At 50.9% G+C, this 23,844-nt stretch overlaps 1 protein-coding gene across 1 annotated transcript; it reads left to right on the forward strand.

Moving 5' to 3' along the window:
- The first annotated feature begins 19,245 nt into the window (after positions 1 to 19,245).
- On the forward strand, positions 19,246 to 23,285 carry LOC140719888 (uncharacterized). Its single transcript, XM_073034814.1, has 5 exons — positions 19,246 to 19,375; positions 19,944 to 20,073; positions 20,891 to 20,962; positions 22,545 to 22,664; positions 23,038 to 23,285. Exons 1-5 carry the CDS (start codon positions 19,313 to 19,315, stop codon positions 23,283 to 23,285), a joined length of 633 nt encoding a protein of 210 aa, XP_072890915.1. The 5' UTR covers positions 19,246 to 19,312.
- The last annotated feature ends 559 nt before the right edge of the window (positions 23,286 to 23,844 follow it).

Here is a 23,844-nt window from a genome sequence, read left to right on the forward strand (position 1 = left end):
GATGTGGGAGCCAAATAAAGGGTGCAGAAGTGATTTACAAGGAAGTTGCCTGGATTGAGGAGCAAGCGTTATGATAATAGGATGCGCGAACTCGGCCTTTTCTCGTTGGAGTGACGGGGGATGAGAGGTGACCTGATACAGGTGTATAACATGATGCGAGGCATTGATCTTGCGGATAGTCAGAGCTTTTTTTCCCCAGGGTTGAAATGGTTGCCACCAGACGACACAGGTTTATGGTACTGGGTAATAGGTTCAGAGGAGATGTCAAGGGTAAATGTTTATTCGCAGAGGGTTTTGAGTCCGTGGAATGGGCTGCCGGCAACGGTGGTCGGGGCGATACGATAGGGTCTATTAAGAGGCTTAGATAGGTGCAGGGAGCTCAGTAAAACAGAGGGCTATAGGTAAGCCTAGTAATTTCTAAGGCAGGGACATGTTCGGCACAACTTTGTGGGGGAGTGGCCGGTATAGTGCTGTAGGTTTTCTATGTATCTTAATACAGATCTGTCAATTAAACCAAGGCTCAAATGTGTGAATTTTTGGCCAGCAGAAGAGGTGAGGCTACATCACATTTTTTAACCAGCTCCGTGTCACTGGGCAGGCATGGAGAGATTAAGCGTCACTCTGTGATTCACATCGGGAGTGTGTGAAGAGAAGGTACGGAGGGAAATTTACTCTGTGTTTGACCGGGGGAGTCTGCGACGGATCGGCGTGAGTGGGGGGGGGGGGGGGGGGTGGGTTCACTCCCAGTGTGGCTACTGGAGACCGAGTCGGGGCAGTACAGATTCAATCTATGTCTCACTCCGGGAATGTCTGATGGGACGAAATGGAAAGGGCGTCACTATGTGTCTGATTGCCGGAGTATGTGATGGGAGAGATCCCAGAGACAATCACGCTTGTCTGACCTCTGAAGTGTGTTTCGAGATCGTGTAGAGACAGGGAGTGTGTGATAGGCCGCTGTGGAGGGAAATTCACTCTGTTTCTGACCCCGGGAGTGTGTGATGGGCCGGTGTCGAGTGAGATTCACTATGTGTCTGAACCCGGGAGTGTGTGATGGGCCGGTGTGGAGGGAGATTCACTCTGTTTCTGACCCCGGGAGTGTGTGATGGGCCGGTGTGGAGGGAGATTCACTCTGTTTCTGACCCCGGGAGTGTGTGATGGGCCGGTGTCGAGGGAGATTCACTATGTGTCTGACCCCGGGAGTGTGTGATGGGCCGGTGTGGAGGGAGATTCACTCTGTTTCTGACCCCGGGAGTGTGTGATGGGCCGGTGTGGAGGGAGATTCACTCTGTTTCTGACCCCGGGAGTGTGTGATGGGCCGGTGCGGAGGAAGATTCACTCTGTGTCTGACAGCGGGAATGTGTGAGGGGACGGAGTGGAGCGAGATTCACTCTGTGTCTGATGCCAGGACTGTGTGAGCAGAAGGAGTGGAGGGAGATTCACTTTGTGTCTGACACCGGGAATGTGTGAAGGGACGGAGTGGAGGGAGATTCACTCTGTGCCTTACTGCGGGACTGTGTGATGGGACGGTGCGGAGGGAGATTCACTCTGTGTCTGACAGCGGGAATGTGTGAGGGGACGGAGTGGAGCGAGATTCACTCTGTGTCTGATGCCAGGACTGTGTGAGCGGAAGGAGTGGAGGGAGATTCACTTTGTGTCTGACACCGGGAATGTGTGAAGGGACGGAGTGGAGGGAGATTCACTCTGTGTCTGACCACAGAAGTGTGTGATGGGACGGTGTGGACGGAGATTCACTCTGTGCCTTACTGCGGGACTGTGTGATGGGACGGTGCGGAGGGAGATTCACTCTGTGTCTGACCACGGGAGTGTGTGATGGGACGCTGTAGAGGGAGATTCCCTCTGTGCCTGACACCGGGAATGTGTGAGGGGACGGAGAGGAGCGAGATTCACTCTGTGTCTGATCCCAGGACTGTGTGAGCGGAAGGAGTGGAGGGAGATTCACTCTGTGTCTGACCCCAGAAGTGTGTGATGGGACGGTGTGGACGGACATTCACTCTGTGCCTTACTGCGGGACTGTGTGAAGGGACGGTGCGGAGGGACGGCACAACATTGTGGGCGGGTGAGCCTGTAATGCTGTAACTTTTTCTTTTTTATTTTCAATACCGTCCCATCACACACTCCCGGGGTCAGACACAGAGTGAATCTCCCTCCACACCGTCCCATGACACACCTCCGGGGTCAGACACATGGTGAATATCCCTACGCACCGTCCCATCACACACTCCCGGGGTCAGACACTGAGTGAATCTCCCTCCACACCGTCCCATCACACACTCCCGGGGTCAGACACATGGTGAAGCTCCCTCCACACCATCCCATCTCACACTCCCGGAGTCAGACACAGAGTGAAGCTCTCACCACACCATCCAGTCACACGGTCTCAAGGTCAGACAGAGAGTAAAGCTCCCTCTGTAGCGTTGTTGTTATTTCTGCTCACTTCCACCGGATATCGATCTCAGTTTCTCTACGTCTCTGCGAGCACAGGCCAGTCGTGTGGTTTCTCAACGCTTCCAGCCTTTGCAGTCTGACTGCAAAGTCACACCCCTCCACAACCCGAGCTGCCCACCCCCTCTCTCCACTGTTCTACCTCTGGTCTCACACACGTATTTTCTCTGAGAGAGAGACACTGTTGGAGTCGACAGGAAGTGAAAAACTGGTGATTGGTGAGAGGGAGAGAAAAGGGAGATTCGTTCTGTTTCTGAAACCGTTACTGTGTTATCGGATTGTGAGGCGGCAGATTAACTTTGTGTCTGACCCCGGGACCGTGTGATTAGACGGAGGGGCGGGAACTTCATTCTGTGTCTGATCCCGGGTGTGTGTGATGGGGCGGTGTGGACGGGAGCTTAATGCTGTGTTTGATCCGGGAAGAGGGTGGTGGGACAGTGCGCAGGAAATCTTCACTCTGCTTCTGATATGGGGTGTGTGTGACGGGACGGTGTGGAGGGTATCTCACTCAGAGTTTGGCCCCGGGAGTATGTGATGGGAGTTTTACTCTGTGCTTAACCCCTGGTGTGTGAGACGGGACGGTGTGGAAGCAACTTTACTCTGTGTCTAAAGCTGTTTGTTCGAGCTAGGACTGTGCTTTGGGATCTTGACTCTGTCTGATCCCGGAATGAGTTTTGGAAAAAGTGTTTTGGGATCTTCTCTTTATGTTTGACAACAGGATTATTTGACGGGGCAGTGCAGAGGGAGTTTCACTCTGTCTCCAAACCATCGAGTCTGTGAAATCGGACGGGAGGAGTATATCTACACTTTTGAACTGAAGCAGTGAATGTGTGATCACCCGGTGGGAACGATTCCCTCATCCCTCTCTGACTACAGGCGGATGTAATGGACGCTGTTCAGAGAGATTCATTGTGCATTGGTCCTATTTTCCAGAGCAGACGATGGGCCGAAGCAGCATTGTACTAACTCAGCTTCAAAGCGTCTTGAAATAAGTTCAAAAGAGGAAGAGGTATGTGTGAACTACAACAGACTGAAGCTCCCTCCACTCCATCCCTTTTCATAATTCGGCGATCAGACCCATAGAGAAGCTCACTCCAGACCATCCCATCACGTAATCCCGGGGCCAGTCACACTGCGAAGCTCCCTCCATACCGTCCCATCACACACTCCCGGGGTCAGACACAGAGTGAAGCTCCTTTCACAACGTCCCAACACACAAACCCGGTGACAGACACAGGGTGCAACTACCTCCATACCGTCCGATCACACATTCCCGGGATGAGAATCATGTTGAAGCTCACCCCTCACCGTCTCATCACACTTCCTAAGGTTGGACACATATTGAGTCTCTATCCACACAGTCATCCTGGCGTCAGACACAGAGTGAAGCTCCCTCCACTCCGTCCCATCACACACTCCCTGCGTCTGTCACACTGAGAAGCTCCCTCCACACGGTTCCACGACACAATCCCGAGGTCAGACACAGGGTGAATCTCCTCCACACAGTCCCATCACACTGCGCGGAGTCAGACACAGAGTGAATCTCCCTCCACACCGTCCCATCACACACACCCGGGGTCAGGCAGAGAGTGAAGCTCCCTCCACACCGTCCAATCATACACCCCCGGGGTCAGACACAGAGTGAATCTCCCTCCACACCGTCCCATGACACAGCTCCGGGGTCAGACACATGGTGAATATCCCTACGCACCGTCCCATCACACACTCCCGGTGTCACACACATGGTGAATCTCCCTCCACACCATCCCATCACACACTCCCGGGGTCAGACACAGAGTGAATCTCCCTCCACACCGTCCAATCACACACTCCCGGGGTCAGACACAGAGTGAATCTCCCTCCACACCGTCCCATCACACACTCCCGGGGACAGACACAGAGTGAATCTCCCTCCACACCGTACCATCACACACTCCCTGGGTCAGACACAGAGTGAATCTCCCTCCACACTGCCCCATCACACACTCCCGGGGTCAGACAGAGAGTGAATCTCCCACCACCCCGTTCCATCACACACTCCCGGTGTCAGACACAGAGTGAATCTCCCTCCACACCGTCCCATCACACACCCCCGGGGTCAGACACAGAGTGAATCTCCCTCCACACCGTCCCATCACACACACCCGGGGTCAGGCACAGAGTGAAGCTCCCTCCACACCGTCCCATCATACACCCCCGGGGTCAGGCACAGAGTGAAGCTCCCTCCACACCGTCCCATCATACACCCCCGGGGTCAGGCACAGAGTGAATCTCCCTCCACACCGTCGCATCACACACTCCCGGGGTCAGACACAGAGTGAATCTCTTCCACACCGTCCCATCACACACACCCGGAGTCAGGCACAGAGAAAAGCTCCCTCCACAGCGTTGGTGTTATTTCTGCTCACTTCCACCGGATATCGATCTCAGTTTCTCTACGTCTCTGCGAGCACAGGTCAGTCGTGTGGTTTCTCAACGCTTCCAGCCTTTGCAGTCTGACTGCAAAGTCACACCCCTCCGCAGCACTCTCTCTCCTCCAACTCCTTCCACAGTACTACATCTGGTATCAAATACACATATTATCTCTCAGACAGACAAACTGTTGGAAATTACAGGAACGATGAATGCTAGTGATTGGTGAGAGGGGAGAGAGGGAGTGAAGAGGGAGATTCACTCTCTTTCTGCATCCGTTGCTGTGTTATCGGACTGTGGGCCGGCAGATAGACTCTGTGTCTGACACGTGCTGTGTGTGATGGGAGGGTGTGGAGGGAGATTCACTCTGTGTCTGATCCCGGGAGTGTGTGATAGGACCGTGTGGAGGGAGATTCACTCTGTGTCTGACCCCGGGAGTGTGTGATGGGACGGTGCGGAGGGAGATTCACTCTGTGTCTGATCCCGGGAGTGTGTGATAGTACGTGTGGAGGGAGATTCACTCTGTGTCTGACCCCGGGAGTGTGTGATGGGACGGTGTGGAGGGAGATTCACTCTGTGTCTGACCCGGGAGTGTGTGATGGGACGGTGTGGAGGGAGATTTACTCTGTGTCTGACCCGGGAGTGCGTGATAGGACCGTGTCGAGGGAGATTCACTCTGTGTCTGACCCCGGGAGTGTGTGATGGGACGGTGTGGAGGGAGATTCACTCTGTGTCTGATCCCCTGAGTGTGTGATGGGACGGTGTGGAGGGAGATTCAGTCTGTCTCTGACCCCGGGAGTGTGTGATGGGACGGTGTGGACGAAGGTTCACTCTGTGTCTGACCCCGGGAGTGTGTGATGGGACGGTGTGGAGGGAGCTACACTTTGTGTCTGACCACGTGAGTTTCAGATCAGACGGGGAGGAAGCAACTTTACTCTGTGCCTAACGCTGTTTGTCTGTGCTGGGACTGTGCTTTGCGATCTTGACTCCATGTCTGATCCCGGGAATGTGTTTTAGGAGAGTGTTTCGCGAATTTCTCTTTATGTCTGTCAACTGGACGATTTGATGGGAGAGTGCAGAGGGAGCATCACTCTGTCCCTAATCCGTCAAGTCTCTGTGATCGGGCGGTTCGGAGGGATCTTCTCTTTATAGTTGACGCCGGGAAAACGTGATGGCCGATTCTGGAAGGATCCCCATTCTGTGTCTGAATAGTGGTGGATGTAATGGACGGTTTGGAGAGAGATTCACTGTAAATTGGTCCTATTTTCCAGAAAAAGACGATGGGACGAGGCATCACTGTTCTAACTCTCTTTTCAAGCGTCTTGAAATACATTCAAAAGACGAAGAGGTATGTGTGAGCCACACAGAAGATACATACACACCAGACTGAAGCTCCCTCCAACCCGTCCCATCACACACTCCCGGGGTCAGACACAGAGAAAATCTCCCCCCACACCGTTCCATCACACACTCCCGGGGTCAGACTCATGGTGGAACTCCCTCCACAACGTTCCATCACACACTCCCGGGGTCAGACACAGAGTGAAACTCCCTCCACACCGTCCCATCACAAACTCCCGGGGTTAGACACAGAGTGATACTCCATCCACACCGTCTCATCACACACTCCCGGGAACAGATACAGAATGATTCTCCCTCCAGGCAGTTGCATCACACACTCCCGAGGTCAGACACAGAGTGAAGCTCCCTGCAAACTGTCCCATCACAATCTGCCTTGTGTCAGACAAATGGTGAAGATCCATCCCCAGCATCCCATTGCTCACTCCTGGTGTCAGACAGAAGGTGTAACTTCCTCCATACCGTTCGATCAAACACTCCCGGGATCGGAATCATGTTGATCATCTCCCTGCTCACCGTCCCATTCCACATTCCAAAGGTTAGGCACATATTGTTGCTCCGCATACACTCCTGGGGTAAGACACATGGTGAATTTCCGTCAGCATCTTCCCATCACACACTTCCGCTGTCAGGCACAGAGCGAAGCTCCCTCTAAAGCGTCCAATTACACACACCCGGGGCCAGAAAAGCATTGGATCTCACTCCTTACTGTCTCATCACACACTCCCTGGGTCAGACACATGTTGAATCTCCCTCCACGCCGTCCCATCACACACTACCGGTTTCAGACAGCGAGTTTAACTGCCTCCATTTTCCTCATGGAAAACGGTAAAAACACAGAGAGGACGGAGAACATTTTAAGTGGGGAACGGCAGATGGTGACAAGTGCGGTGAACTATCTAGTCAGGTGGAATTAGGCAGCATACATGAGATTTAGGAAGCAAGGATCAGATGGGTCTATTGAGAAATATTTGGTAGCAGGAAAGGAGCTTAGCAAGGAACTGAGGAGAGTACGAAGGGGGCATGAGACGGCGTTGGCGAGAAGGGTAAATGAAAATTCCAAGGAATCCTTGAAATATGTGAAGAACAAAAAGATGAGAGGAGTGAAGATAGGTCCGATTAGAGACAAAGGTGGGAAGATGTGCCTGGAAGCTGTGGAATAGAGCATAGTCATTAATAATTGCTTGTCTACGGTATTCACTAATGTGAGAGAGCTTTTCCCGGTGAGGACAGTATGAGTGAGGTTGATGTTCTGGAGCACGTTGATATTAAGTGAGATTAGGCGTTGGCGTTGTTGAAATGATTTGGTGTGGATCATTCCCCGGGGTCTGAAGGAATAGTCCCCAGGCTGCTCCACGAGAAGATGGAAAACATTCCTGATCCTCTGGCTACGACTTTAAGTCCTCGTTGTCAGGATATGTAAATAGCAGGATACATGGAAGTGTGGAGGAGCAGAGGGATCTGGGGGTACATGTCCACAGATCCCGGAAAGCTGCCTCACGGGTAGGTAGTGTAGTTAAGGCTGCCAATGAAGTGTTAGTTTTCATAAGCCGAGGGTCAGAGTTTAAGAGTGCAGCTCTGTAAAACACAGGTTAGCCCACACTTGGAGTACTGTGTCCAGTTCTGCTCGCCTCACTATAGGAAGAATGTGGAAGCAGTGGAAAGGATGCACAGGATATTTACCAGGATGCTGCCTGGTTTAGACAGCATCATTATGAGCAGAGATTAAGGGAGCTAGTGCTTTACTCTCTGGACAGAAGTAGGATGAGAGGAGACATGTTAGAGGTGAACAAGTTATTAAGAGGGAAAGATAGAGTGGATAGCCAGCGCCACTTCCCTAGGACGCCACTGCTCAATACAAGAGGACATGGCTTTAAGGTAAGGGGAGCAAAGTGCAAGGGGATATTAGATGAAGGTTTTTCCAATCAGACCGTGGAATGCACTGCCTGAGTCAGTGGTGGACAACTAGTCAGGTTTATGGGGAATTTAAGGTGGGGTTTTATATGGGAGCAGGGTATAAGTGTCGGCACAACTTTGTGGGCCAAATGGCCAGTACTGTGCTCTATCGTTTTCTGTTCTATGTTCTATACCGTTCAATCAGACACTCCCGGGGTCAGACACGTGGTCAACTCCTTGCACAACGTTGGAGTTACTGCTGCTCTTTTCCATCGGATATCGATTTCTCGCTTCTGAGCTTCTCTACGTCTCTGTATGTACAGGCCGGTCGTGTGGTTTCACTCCCCTTCCTCCCACTGACTGGAAACTCACCATCTGTCCACAGCACTCTTTCCACTCCCCCACCCTCCTCTGTTCTATCTCTGTTCTCACGTACACTTATTATCTCTGAGACAGACAGACTGCAGGAACGCTGAAAAACTGGTGATTGGTGAGAGGCGAAAGATGGAGTGAAGAGGGAGATTCACTCTGTGTCTGACCCCGGGAGTGTGAAATTGGACGGAGTGGAAGCAACTTTACTCTGTTTTCTAGCGCAGTTAGTATGTGCTTGGACTCTATTTTGGGATCCTGACTCTGTGTCTGATCCCGGGAAGGTGTTTTGGGAGAGTGTGTTAGGAACTCCTCTGTATGTCTGACAACAGGATAATTTGATCGAGAGTGCATAAGGAGCTTCACTCTTTCTCTACACGCCGGACCCGGACGGTTCGGAGGGATCTTCACTTTACAACTGACGCCCAGTAAGTGTGATGGACATATGTAAGACGATGCCCATTCTGTGTCTGTCAACCCGCGGATCTAATTGACGCTGAGGGGTCAGCTTCACTGTTTACTGTTGCAATTTCTCAGAGCAGACGATGGGGCAAAGCAACATTGTTCTACCTCTGCTCCAAAGCGTCTTGAAGTAAGTTCAAATGAGGAATTGAGATGTGTGATATATTCACACCAGAGTAACACTCCCTCCTCTCCATCCCATTTCATACTTCGGGGATCAGACACACTGAGAAACTCCCTCCATAACGTTCTGTAACATTCTCCTGGGGTCAGTCACAGTCTGAATTTCCCTCCACAACGTCCCATCACACACTCCCGGTCAGACACAGAGTGAATCTCCCTCCACGCCGTCCGATCACAAACTCCCGGGGTCAGACACAAAGGTAATCTCCATCCACACCGTCCCATCACACACTCTACGGGTCAGACACAGAATCAAGGTCCTTCCACAACGTCCCATCACACACTCCCGGGGTCAGACACAGGGTGAATCTCCCTCCATACCGTCCCATCACATACTACCGAGGTCAGGCACAAAGGGAATCGCCCTCCACACCGTACCGTCACACACTCCTGCAGTCAGACACATGGTGAGTCGCCCTGCACACCGTCTCATTGCACAATCCAGGTGGCAGAAACAGAGTGAATGACTCTCCACTCTCCCCCCTCCCCCCCATCACACACTCCCGGGGTTAGACACGTGGTCATCTCCTTGCACAACGTTGGAGTTACTGCTGCTCACTTCCACCGGATATCGATTTCTCGCTTCTCAGCTTCAATACGTCTCTGTGTGTACAGGCCGGTCGTTTGGTTTAACAACATTTCCTCAGAGTGACTGGAAACTCACCACCCCTCCACAGCCCTCTCTCCACTCCCCCACCCTCCTCTGTTCTATCTCTGTTCTCACACACACGTATTATCCCTGAGACAGACACACTGTTGGAGTCTACAGGAACGCTGAAAAACTGGTGATTGCTCAGAGGGAGCGAGGGAGTGAAGAGGGAGATTGGCTCTGTGTCTGACCCCGGGAGAGTGAAATTGGACGGTGTGAAAGCAACTTTACTCTGTGTCTAAAGCTGTTTGTATGTGCTGGAACTGTGCTTTGAGATTTTGACTCAAATTCTGATCCAGGGAATGTGTTTTGGGAGAGTGTTTCAGGAATTTCTCTTTATGTCTGTCAATAGGACTATTTGATGGGAGCGTGCAGAGGGAGGTTCACTCTATTTCTAAACCGCAAAGTCTATGTGATCGGGTGGTTCGGAGCAATCATCTCTTTACAACTGACGCCGGGAATGTGTGATGGCCCGTTGTGAAAGGATCCCCATTCTGTGTCTGACTGCCGGCGGATGTAATGGACGCTGTAGAGAGAGTCCTATTTTCCAGAAAAGCCGATGGGACGAGGCAGCAATGTTCTAACTCTCTTTCAAAGCGTCTTGAAATACATTCAAAAAAGGAAGAGGTATGTGTACAGAACTTACGTACATACCAGACTAAAGCTCCCTCCACTACATCCTATTTCATACTTCGGGTGTAAGACACACAGAGCAGCTCCCTCCACATCGCCCCATCATACAGTCCCGGTTTCAGACGCAGAGTGGATCTCCCTACACACCGTCCACCACACACTCCCGGGGTCAGTCACAGAGTAAATCTCCCACCACACCGTCCCTTCACACACTCCCGGGGTCAGACACAGAGTGAATCTCCCTCCACACCGTCCCATCATACAGTCCCGGTTTCAGACGCAGAGTGGATCTCCTTACACACCGTCCACCACACACTCCCGGGGTCAGTCACAGAGTAAATCTCCCTACACACCGTCCCATCACACAATCCCGGGATCAGTCACTTGCCGAAACTCCCTCCACACCGTTCAGTCACACACTCCCGGGGTCAGACACAGAGTGAATCTCCCTCCACGCCGTCCGATCACAAACTCCCGGGGTCAGACACAAAGGTAATCTCCATCCACACCGTCCCATCACACACTCTACGGGTCAGACACAGAATCAAGGTCCTTCCACAACGTCCCATCACACACTCCCGGGGTCAGACACAGGGTGAATCTCCCTCCATACCGTCCCATCACATACTACCGAGGTCAGGCACAAAGGGAATCGCCCTCCACACCGTACCGTCACACACTCCTGCAGTCAGACACATGGTGAGTCGCCCTGCACACCGTCTCATTGCACAATCCAGGTGGCAGAAACAGAGTGAATGACTCTCCACTCTCCCCCCTCCCCCCCATCACACACTCCCGGGGTTAGACACGTGGTCATCTCCTTGCACAACGTTGGAGTTACTGCTGCTCACTTCCACCGGATATCGATTTCTCGCTTCTCAGCTTCAATACGTCTCTGTGTGTACAGGCCGGTCGTTTGGTTTAACAACATTTCCTCAGAGTGACTGGAAACTCACCACCCCTCCACAGCCCTCTCTCCACTCCCCCACCCTCCTCTGTTCTATCTCTGTTCTCACACACACGTATTATCCCTGAGACAGACACACTGTTGGAGTCTACAGGAACGCTGAAAAACTGGTGATTGCTCAGAGGGAGCGAGGGAGTGAAGAGGGAGATTGGCTCTGTGTCTGACCCCGGGAGAGTGAAATTGGACGGTGTGAAAGCAACTTTACTCTGTGTCTAAAGCTGTTTGTATGTGCTGGAACTGTGCTTTGAGATTTTGACTCAAATTCTGATCCAGGGAATGTGTTTTGGGAGAGTGTTTCAGGAATTTCTCTTTATGTCTGTCAATAGGACTATTTGATGGGAGCGTGCAGAGGGAGGTTCACTCTATTTCTAAACCGCAAAGTCTATGTGATCGGGTGGTTCGGAGCAATCATCTCTTTACAACTGACGCCGGGAATGTGTGATGGCCCGTTGTGAAAGGATCCCCATTCTGTGTCTGACTGCCGGCGGATGTAATGGACGCTGTAGAGAGAGTCCTATTTTCCAGAAAAGCCGATGGGACGAGGCAGCAATGTTCTAACTCTCTTTCAAAGCGTCTTGAAATACATTCAAAAAAGGAAGAGGTATGTGTACAGAACTTACGTACATACCAGACTAAAGCTCCCTCCACTACATCCTATTTCATACTTCGGGTGTAAGACACACAGAGCAGCTCCCTCCACATCGCCCCATCATACAGTCCCGGTTTCAGACGCAGAGTGGATCTCCCTACACACCGTCCACCACACACTCCCGGGGTCAGTCACAGAGTAAATCTCCCACCACACCGTCCCTTCACACACTCCCGGGGTCAGACACAGAGTGAATCTCCCTCCACACCGTCCCATCATACAGTCCCGGTTTCAGACGCAGAGTGGATCTCCTTACACACCGTCCACCACACACTCCCGGGGTCAGTCACAGAGTAAATCTCCCTACACACCGTCCCATCACACAATCCCGGGATCAGTCACTTGCCGAAACTCCCTCCACACCGTTCAGTCACACAATCCCGCGATCAGACACATGGCGAAACGCCCTTCGCACAGTCCCATCACACACTCAGACATAGAGTGAAGCTCCCTGTAAACCGTCCCATCACAAACTGCCTTGTGACAGACACATGGTGAAGCTCCCTTCCCAGAGTCTCATCACACACTCCCAATGTTAGACGCATATTGGTGCTCTCTCCACACCGTCCCAGCACACATTCCTGGTGTCAGTCACATGGCGAATCTCCATCCACACCGTCCCATCAGACAAGCCCGGTGTCAGACACAGAGCCAATCTCCATCCACCGGGCTGAGACACAGAGGGATTCTCCCTCCACACAGTCCTGTCACGCTGTACGGCGTGGGACACAAGGTTAAACTCTTACCGCACCGTCGAATCAGACAGTCCCGTGGTTAGACTCAGAGTGAAGTTCCCTCCACACCGTCCGATCACACAATCCCGTGGTCAGACACAGAGTGAATCTTCCTCCAAAGCGTCCCATTACACACTCCCGTGGTCACACAAACATTGTACATCTCTCCTTTCTGTCTTATCAAATATTCCCGGTGTCAGAAACACAGTGAATCGCCCTCCACGCCGTCCCATTATACACTATCGGTTTCAGACAGCGAGTTTAACTGCCTCCATTTGCCTCATGGGAAACAGTAAAAAAAAACAGAGAGGACAGAGAACATTTTTAAGTGGGAATGTCAGATTATGAGGCTTTAAATCTAGAACGTGCGTGTGTGCCTTGTGATGATGTTTCTGCTGGGATATGTCCTATGGACATTTGTTCGATGTTTAGGGTTCTTTTGCGGGATATTAGGGTTAAATTTGTTCCAGTGAGAAAGATAATGTATGGTAGGGTGAAGGCACGATGGTGGCAAGTGCGGTGGAGAATCTAGTCAGGTGGAAGTAGGCAGCATGCATGAGATTTAGGAAGCAGGGATCAGATGGGTCTATTGAGGAATATTGGGTAGCAGGAAAGGAGCTTAGGAAGGAACCGAGTAGAGCACGAAGGGGGCATAAGATGGAGTTGGCGAGAAGGGTAAAGCAAAACGCCACGGAATTCTTGAACAAAAAGATGAGAGGTGTGAAGATCGGTCCGATTGGAGACAAAGGTGGGAAGATGTGCCTGGAGGCTGTGGAATAGAGCGAGGTCATCAATAATTACTTGTCTACGGTATTCACTAATGTGAGGGAACTTTTTCCGCTAAGGACAATATGAGTGAGGTTGATGATCTGGAGCACGTTGACATTAAGGGAGAGTAGGCGCTGGTGTTGTTAAAATAATTTAGGGTGGATAATTCCCCGGGGCCTGAAGGAACAGTCCCCAAGCTGCTCCATGAGACGATGGAAAACATTCGTGAGCCTCTGGCTACGATCTTTCTGTCCTCGTTGTCCACGGGAATGGTACCGCAAGATTGCAGGGAGGCGCATATTGTCCCCTTCTTCAAATAGGTTAGTAGGGACAGTCCGGGTAACTAAAGACCAGTGACCTTACGTCTGTGGTGGGAAAGCTGTTGGAGAAGATTCTTACAGATAGGATCTATGGGCATTTAGAGAATCATGCTCTGATCAGGGACAGTTAGCATTGTTTTGCTAATGGCAGGTCGTGTCTAAGAATAGACAATAGACAATAGGTGCGGAAGTAGACCATTCGGCCCTTCGAGCCTGCACCGCCATTTTGAGATCATGGCTGATCATCTACTATCAATACCCGGTTCCTGCCTTGTCCCCATAACCCATGATTCCCCTATCCATAAGATACCTCTCTAGCTCCTTCTTGACAGCATACAGAGAATTGGCCTCCACTGCCTTTCGAGGCAATGCATTCAAGACCCCCACAACTCTCTGGGAGAAGAAGTTTTTCCTTAACTCTGACCTAAATGACCGACCCCTTATCCATGCCCTCTGCTACTGGATTCTCCCAGCATCTGGAAGATATTTCCTGCCTCTATCTTGCCCAATCCCTTAATAATCTTATATGTTGCAATCAGATACCCTCTCCAACTCCTTAATACCAGCGTGCACAAGCCCAGTCTCTCAAAGCTCTCTGCATAAGACAGTCCTGTCATCCCAGGAATTAACGTTGTAAATCTACGCTGCACTTCCTCTACAGCCAGGATGTCCTTGCTTAACGCTGGAGACCAAAACTGTACACAATACTCCAGGTGTGGACTCACCAGGGCCCTGTACAAATGCAAGAGGAATTCCTTCCTCTTGTACTCAATTCCCTTTGTAATAAAGGCCAAAATTCCATTAGCCTTCTTCACTGCCTGCTGCACTTACTCATTCACCTTCAGTGACTGATGAACAAGGACTCCGAGATCTGTTTGTAATACTCCCTTACCTAACTTTACACCGTTCAAAGAAGGCTGATAGAGTTCTTTAAGGAAGTGACCAGGCATTTCGATAAGGGCAGTGCAGTGGATGTAAAATGTACATGAATATTTGTAAGGCATTTTACAAGGTTCTACACGATAGGCTTATTCAGAATGTCAGAAGGCATGCGGTCAAGGGAGGTTTGTCAAGGTAGATTCTGAATTGGCTTGGGTGCAGAAAGCAGTGTGTTGAGGAGCATGTGTACATTCGGATTGGAAGGCTGTGACGAGTCGTGTCCTGCAGGGATCGGTTCTGGGACCTCTACATTGCGTGATTTTATTAACGACCTAATGTTGGGGTAGAAGTGCTGGTTGGCAAATTTGCAGATGACAAAAAGGTTGGTGGTGTTGCGGCCAGTGTGGAAAAATCTCGAAGATTGCAGAGAGCCATTGATAGGATGCTGAACTGGGCTGAGAAGTGGCAAATAGAATTCAACCCGGAGAAGAGTGGGGTAGTACACTTTGGAAGAACATACTCCAATGCAGAGTAGGAAGTAAATGGCAGGATACATGGAAGTGTGGAGGACCAGAGGGGTCTCGGGGATCTGTCCACAGATCCCTGAAAGTTGCCACACGGGTAGATAGTGTAGTTAAGGCAGCCAATGAAGTGTTAGTTTTCATAAGCCGAGGGTCAGAGTTTAAGAGTCGCGGCTTATTGATGCAGCTCTGTAAAACACAGGTTAGCCCACACTTGGAGTACTGTGTCCAGTTCTGCTCGCCTCACTATAGGAAGGATGTGGAATCAGTGGAAAGGGTGCAGAGGAGATTTACCAGGATGCTGCCTGGTTTAGAGAGTATGCTTTATGAGCAGAGATTAAGGGGGCTAGGTCTTTACTCTTTGGACTGAAGTAGGATGAGAGGAGACATGTTAGAGGTGTACAATATATTAATAGGAAAAGATAGAGTGGACAGCCAGCGCCTCTTCCCCAGGACACCACTGCTCAAAACAGGAGGCCATGGCTTTATGGTCAGTGGAGCAAAGTTCAAGGGGATATTAGAGGAAGGCTTTTTACTCAGAGAGTGGTGGGTGCGTAGAATGCACTGCCTGAGTCAGTGGTGGACAACTAGACAGTTTTATGGGGTGTTTAATGTGGGGTTTTATATGGGAGCAGGGTATAAGAGTCGGCACAACATTGTAGGCCGAAGGGCCAGTACTGTGCTGTATCGTTTCCTGTTATATGTTCTATACCCGTTCAATCACACACTCCTGGGGTCAGTCACATGGTCAACTCCTTGCACAACGTTGGAGTTACTGCTGCTCTTTTCCACCGGATATCGATTTCTCGCCTCTGAGCTTCTCTACGTCTCTGTGTGTACAGGCCGGTCGTGTGGTTTCACAACATTTCCTCCCAGTGACTGCAAACTCAACATCCCTTCACAGCCTTCCCTCCCCTCCCCCTCCTTCCTCTGTTCTATCTCTGGTCTCACATACACTTATTATCTCTGAGACAGACACACTGTTGGAGTCTACAGGAACGCTGAAAAATTGGTGATTGGTGAGAGAGGGAGTGAAGAGGGAGTTTCACTTTGTGTCTGACACCGGGACTGTGAAATTGGACGATGTGGAAGCAACTTTACTCTGTTTTCTATCGCAGTCAGTATGTGCTGGGACTGTGTTTTGGGATCTTGACTCTGTGCCTGATCCAGGGAAGGTGTTTTGGGAGAGTGTGTTAGGAACTTCTCTGTATGTCTGACAACAGGATAATTTGATGGAGAGTGCATAAGGAGCTTCACTCTGTCTCTACTCGCCGGACCCGGACGGTTAGGAGGGATCTTCACTTTACACCTGTCGCCTAGAAAGTGTGATGGTCAAATGTAAGACGATGCCCATTCTGTGTCTGTCTACCCGCGGATGTAATTGACGCTGAGGAGACAGCTTCACTGTTTATTGTTCATATTTTTCAGAGCAGACCATGGGGCGAAGGAGCTTTGTTCTGACTCTGCTGTGTCAGAGTGGTTTCACGTCATTTTCTCCCAGTGACTGCAAACTCACCACCTTTCCACAGCTCTCTTTCCACACCCCCTCCCTCCTTTGTTCTATCTCTAGGCTCACATACACGTATTATCTCTGAGACACATACACTGTTGGAGACGACAGGAATGCTGAAAAACTGGTGATTGGTGGGAGGGAGAGAGGAAGTGAAGAGAGAGATTCACTCTGTGGCTGACCCCGGGAGTGCGTGATGGGACGGTGTGGAGGGATATTCACTCCGAGTCTGACCACGGAGGTGTGTGATGGGACGGTGTGGAGGGAGATACACTCTGTGTCTGACCCCGGGAATATGTTTTGGGAGACTGTGTTGGAAACTTCTGTCTGTCTGCCAACAGGACTATTTGATGAAACAGTGGAGAGGGAACTACACTTTTTCTCTAAACCGCCGATTCTGTGTGACTTTGCAACTGAAGCCGGGAAAGTGTGATGGGCCGGTAGGAACGATTTCCTTTTCTCTGTCTGCCTACCGGCGAATGTGAGGAACGGTGTGCGGGGAGATTCACTGTTCATTGGTCCTATTTTCCAGAGCAGACGATTGGGGGCAGCAGCATTGTTTTAACTCTGTTTGACAGCGTTTTGAATTAAATTCAAAAGTGGAAACGATATGTGTGATAAATACACACCAGAATGATGCCCCCTCTATACTCTCCAATTACACATTCCCGGGGTCATACACAGGGTGTAACTCCCTCCATACTGTCCGATCACACTCTCCCGGTGTCAGGCACATGGTGGATCCCCCTCCTCACCGCCCAATCACAAAGTCCTGGTGTCAGACATCTGGTGAATCACTTTCCACACAGCCCCATTACACACTCCCGGGACTCGACAGAGAATATAGTCCCCGCACATTTTCAAAATACACTCTCCTGGGGTGAGACACAGAGCGAATCTCCCTCTACGCCGTTACATCACACACTCTCATTTTCAGACAGAGTTTAACTCCCTCCATTTGCCTCACTGAAAAGGATAGAATCAGAGGATGGTACCGGAAGACTGGAGGGAGGAGAATGCTGTCCTCTTCTTCAAAAGGTTAGTAGGAATTGTCTGGATAATTATAAACCAGTGAGTCTGACGTCTGTGGTGGGAAAGTTGTTGGAAAGGATTCTTAGGGAAAGAGTCTATGGGCATTTAGAGAATCATGCTCTGATCAGGGACAGTCAGCATGGCTTTGGGAAAGGCAGGTCGAGTCTAACCATCCTGATAGAGTTCTTTGAGGAGGTGACCAGGCATATAGATGAGGGTAGTGCAGTGGATCTATTTCTACACGTATGTTTGTAAGGAATTTGACAAGGTTCCAATATGTAGGCATATTCAGACAGTCAGAAGGCATGGGAACCAGGGATGTTTGGCCAGGTGGATTCAGAATTGGGTTGCCTGAAGAAGGCAGAGGGTCCTGGGGGAGGGGCTACATTCAGATTGGGCTGTGACTAGTGTTGTCCAACGAGGATCGGTTCTGGAACCCCTACTTTTCGTGGGGGTAGAAGGATTGGTTGTCAAGTTTGCAGATGACGCAAAGGTTGGTGATGTTGTAGATAGTGAAGAGGATTGTCGAAGATTGCAGAGAGACATTGATAGGATGCAGAAGTGGGCTGAGAAGTGGCAGATGGAGTTCAACCCGGAGAAGTGTGAGGTGGTACACTTTGGATGGACAAACTCCAAGGCAGAGTAGAAAGTAAATGACAGGATACTTGGTAGTGTGGAGGAGCAGAGGGATCTGGGAGTACATGTCCACAGATCCCTGAAAGTCGCCTCATAGTTTAGTCTCGGCTTATTGATGCAGCTCTGTAAAACACAGGTTAGCCGAGCTCGGGCTTTACTATCTGGAGAGAAGGAGGATGAGAGGAGACATGAGAGAGATGTACAAGATATTAAGAGGAGTAGACGGAGTGGACATCCAGCGCCTCTTCCCCAGGACACCACTGCACAATACAAGAGGAAATGGCTTTAATGTAAGGGGGGCAGAGTTCAAAGGAGAGATTAGCGGAATGGCTGTTACTTAGGGAGTGGTTTGTGCGTGGAATGCACTGCCTGATTCTGTGTTTGAGGCACATACACTAGTGAAAATTAAGAGACTACTACACAGGCATATGAGGGAATTTACGTTGAGGCTTTATATGGGTCGGCAAAACATTGTGGGCCGAAGGGCCAGAAATGTGCTGCATCGTTTTCTGTTCTATGTTCTGTACCGTCCCATCACACACTCCCGGGGTCAGTCACGTGGTCAACTCCTTGCACAACGTTGGTGTTACTGCTGCACATTTCCACCGGATATCGATTTCTCGCTTCTGAGCTCCTCTACGTCTCTCTGTGTGTACAGGCCGGTCGTGTGGTTTCACACCAATTCCACCCAGTGACTGGAAACTCACCACCCCTCCACAGCCATCTTTCCACTCCCCCACCCTCCTCTGTTCCACTTCTGGTCTCTCAGACACACTTGTAATCTCTGAGACAGACTCTGTGTTGGAGACTACAGGAACGCTGAAAAACTGGGAGTGAAGAGGGAGATTCGATCTGTTTCTGAATCCGTTAATGTGTTATAGGACTGTGAGGCGGCAAATTAGCTCTGTTTGTGACCCTGGGACTGTGCAATGGGTCAGTATGGAAGTAGCTGCACTTATGTCTGATCCCGGGAGTACTTGTTCGGCACACAACCGCTACAGCACATCGCCTCCCGCACTTTCACCCCTTTATCCAATACCCTCACCCCCATTTCAAAAGCCCCCATTTCCTTTCACTTCCCCCCTTGCTTTCAGTGGAGGATGTGAGATAGAAATGCAGAGGAGAGAGAGGGAGTAGAGGAAAAAGCAGAGAACTGGAGAATCTCTCCAACAATCCTCCCTTTCTATTTCTACCCCTCTCTCTCCATTCCCTCCCAGTTTTTGCCCTCCCCTTCTTTCAGTGATACCCTTTTCTAACCCCTGTAATTCACGATTCTCTTTCCGCCAAACCGTAACCTTCCCCTCGCTCTCCCTCCCTCTGTTTCACTCCACTTGCACTTCTCTTCTCCCCGCGCCACTCTAATCGTTACAGACTACCCCCTCTCACACCCTCAATCTCCCTCGTCCCCAGCGCTTCCTCCCTCTGCTGTCGGCTCCTCTCCTCTTCTTCGGCTGCTCATCCGGTGTTTGCTGGTCTCGTTCTGATCCACTTGTCAACACAGGCTTCCTCTGACAACGGTTGCTTCCCCTCGCTGAGCTCAGAGACGCAGAGGGCCAGCGACAGGATGGCCAAGAGCGAGACCTACATGAAAAGGCAGTTCGTAAAACCGGACTCACTGTCTCCATCGGGAGGTGAGTGGGGCAGAGATGGAGTGAGGGGGTTTCAGTCTCTTTCTAACCCGTGGAGTTTGTAATGGCGGGTGTAGAGGGAGCTTCACTCTGTGTCTGACTCCGGTAGTGTGTGATGGGACGGAGTGGAGGGAGCGGCACTCCTTTTCTGATCACGGGACTGTACAATATAAACCATATAACAACCATATAACAATTACAGCACGTTAACAGGCCGTTTCGGCCCTTCCAGTCCGTGCCGAACGCTTACTCTCACCTAGTCCCACTGGCCCGCACTCAGCACATAAACCTCCATTTCTTTCATAACCATATGCCTATCCAATTTCACTTTAAATGACAATACCGAACCTGCCTCTACCACTTCTACTGGAAGCTCGTTCCATACAGCTACCACTCTCTGAGTAAAGAAATTCCCCTTCCTACTATTCTTAAACTTTTGCCCCCTAACTCTCAAATCATGTCCTCTTGTTCGAATCTCCACTACTCTCAATGGAAAAAAGCCTATCCACGTCAACTCGATCTATCCCCCTCATAACTTTATATACCTATGTCAAGTCCCCCCCCCCTCAAACTTGTACGCTCCAAAGCGCAATCTGTCCCCCATTATGGTACAGAGTGTAGGAAGATTTAACTCTGTGTCTGACTCCGGGAGTGTGTGATGTGACGGTGTGGAGGGAGCTTCACTCTGTTTCTAACCCCGGGAGTGTGTGATGGGACGGTGTGGAGGGAGCTTCACTCTATGTCTGACCCCGGATGTGTTTGATGGGACGGTTTAGAGGGAGCCTCACGCTGTTTCTGACTCTCACTGTTCTGTCCCCAGCTAAACCTGATGTATCGTATGTGGAACTTCATTTCAAATCCCTCTCTGTTCCCCGGGTCCGGACGAATGGAGGTCAGTTTCACTTTACTAGTTTGACTCTGATCAGCTGATGTGAATCTTTCTGTCGAGAAATCTCATCCCAAGCGCAGTTAACCCTGTTTGTTCCCTGTTAGACAATAGGTCAGGAGCAATGCGTGCGAGACTGGATCAGAGACGTGCTCTATGGGAGGGTGTCTGAGGAGGGAGCGCTCTGGGAAGGGTCGGGGTGGAGGCAGAGCAACAGGCGGGGTTGTATAGAGGGAGGGCTGTGGAAAGGAATGAGAGACGGGCTCTATGGGAGGGTCGGTGAGGAGGAAGGAGCGCTGTGGGAAGGGTCGGGGTGGAGGCAGAGCAACAGGCGGGGTTGTATAGAGGGAGGGCTGTGGAAAGGAATGAGAGACGGGCTCTATGGGAGGGTCAGTGAGGAATGAGCGCTGTGGGAAGGGTCGGGGCGGAGGCAGAGCAACAGGCGGGGTTGTATAGAGGGAGGGCTGTGGAATGGAATGAGAGACGGGCTCTATGGGAGGGTCGGTGAGGAAGGAGCGCTCTGGGAAGGGTCGGGGCGGAGGCAGAGCCACAGGCGGGGTGGTACAGTGGGAAGGCTGTGGAATGGAATGAGAGACGGGCTCTATGGGAGGGTCGGTGAGGAAGGAGCGCTCTGGGAAGGGTCGGGGCGGAGGCAGAGCCACAGGCGGGGTGGTACAGTGGGAAGGCTGTGGAAAGGAATGAGAGACGGGCTCTATGGGAGGGTCGGTGAGGAAGGAGCGCTCTGGGAAGGGTCGGGGCGGAGGCAGAGCCACAGGCGGGGTGGTACAGTGGGAAGGCTGTGGAAAGGAATGAGAGACGGGCTCTATGGGAGGGTCGGTGAGGAAGGAGCGCTCTGGGAAGGGTCGGGGCGGAGGCAGAGCCACAGGCGGGGTGGTACAGAGGGAGGGCTGTGGAAAGGAATGAGGAGTTTCTCTGGGTGGGGTCGGTGCAGAAAATCCCATGAATTTTTTTTGTGTGGTGGGCGTACCGTGAGAGGGGTTTAAACTGGGGGCACTGAGGGGAGATGTGTGATGGGGCGGGTTCGGGAGCAGGGAGTGCTGTGCCATGGCCGGTGAGCAGGAAACACCTTGGGAAGAGTGGAGAGGAGGGAGGAGAGTGGCAAGGATCAGTGAGAAACGATAACTTTATAAAATGTGTATAACACTGACCCAGTTCTAAACCAACTCTCTCAACACTCTTTCTCCTCTCTCTCCCCTGCCTCCCTCTTTCTTCCCCTATCTCTCACACACTGATCCTCTCCCATCCTCTTTTCTTCCTCCACTATTTCCTTTCCCTACCGCACACTCTCACGCTTTCCCCCCTTTCCCAACACTTCTCTCTGTCTTTTGCACATCTCTGCCCTTCTACGACTCCTGCTCTCTCCGTTGACTTTCCCCTCTATCTACTTACCTTTCCCCATTCTCCCCTTTCCCACACTCTCTGCTCCCTCTCTTTCACATTCCCCCGATTACCCCTCTCTCCCTCTCGCTTACTCCTCTCTCTCCTCTGCTGTCTCTTCTCTCTTTCCCTCATTCTCTACCGCTGTCTCATTCTCTCCCTGACCGGCCTGTCCGACTTTCTCTCCCAGATGGTCCGATTTCCACCTACTCAGAGATGAACTTTCGAAGAGACGATCCCCTCATCGATGAGGAAGAGGGTGCTCACATCACCTCGGGACCCGGACGGATGCCAACTACTATACAAACAGGTCAGTGTTCACAATAGTGACGCCATTCTGGAAGCGTCAGGTATCATTTGCCCAAGTGTTTCAAATTTTAATTCATCTGCCTCGACCACTTCTCTGCGAGCTCGTTCCACCTCCTGTCTGTGATGTGTATAAATCATCTGGTTGAAACTGTAGATGGATGTGTTTGTGAGTTGCACATGATGTGAAGATGGGTACTCTTGTGGATCATGTTGAAAACTGCCAAATTGAAAAGTTCAATGCGACAGTAGATCAGTCACAGATCCGGCTGGAGAATGTCAGAGTTTAGCCCGTCATGTATCCGATTTGTGGAAAAAGAACAGAAAGTGGGCAGACAATAATACAACGGTGAAAAAATAATAAACTCTGAATCCAGACGGCCGATTCCCCGTGGATCCCCTGTATCATAATCATCTGGATAAGCCTCCCCTGAGGGACCCAGTCAAGCTCCCAAATGAAGTTGACGGAGACAGGACCCACGACTCCAACTTCATTAATCGCATAGGAGAGAGTAAAACACCTCAGGAATCAGTCAGACACTTCTCAGCCTTTGCCGAGTCAAGGAATTTGGACTCTCAGCGATTACGGCTGAAAGTAACTGAGGATGTCAGTGACTTGGATTAAATCTCATGGACCTGATGGAAAGCAGCCACGGGTTCTGAAGGAAGTAGGCGGAGAGATTGCCGAGGCTTCAACAATGATCTTTCAGGAATCGATAGAGTATTTGGATTTTCAGAAGGCCTTTGACAATATACCGCACATGAGGCTGCTTAGGAAGATGAGAGCCCGTAAAATTACAGGGAAGTTTCTAGCACGGGGGGAGCATTGGTTGATTGGTAGAAAAGAGAGGGTAGGAATGAAGGGATCCTATTTTGGCTGCCTGCCGGTTACAAGTGGAGTTCCACAGGGGTCGGTGTTGGGACCGCTGATTTCGACAATGTCTTTCAAAGACTTGTGCAGAATTTGCAAAGATAGGTGGAGGAGCGGGAAGTGTTGAGGAAACAGAGGGCTTACAGAGGGACGCAGATAGTTTAGGGGAATGGGCAAAGAAGAGGCAAATGAGACACAATTTTGGAAAGTGTATGGTCGTGCACTTTGGAAGATGAAATAAACAAGCAGACTATTATGAAGATGGTGAGACAATTCAAAATGAAGAGTTGCAAAAGCATTTGGGAGTAGTTTT

Source organism: Hemitrygon akajei, unplaced genomic scaffold, assembly GCF_048418815.1.
Source record: "Hemitrygon akajei unplaced genomic scaffold, sHemAka1.3 Scf000033, whole genome shotgun sequence".
NCBI classification, from domain to species: Eukaryota; Metazoa; Chordata; class Chondrichthyes; order Myliobatiformes; family Dasyatidae; genus Hemitrygon; species Hemitrygon akajei.

What these genes read in the sequence shown, in the direction of transcription:
- LOC140719888 (XM_073034814.1), top strand. Translation starts at nt 19,313, where the DNA reads ATGTGTTATAGGACTGTGAGGCGGCAAATTAGCTCTGTTTGTGACCCT. An exon ending in CTCACTGTCTCCATCGGGAG is followed by an intron (nt 20,074 to 20,890) that starts GTGAGTGGGGCA and finishes TTCTGTCCCCAG; the next exon opens with CTAAACCTGATGTATCGTAT. An exon ending in GCCAACTACTATACAAACAG is followed by an intron (nt 22,665 to 23,037) that starts GTCAGTGTTCAC and finishes CTCTGAATCCAG; the next exon opens with ACGGCCGATTCCCCGTGGAT.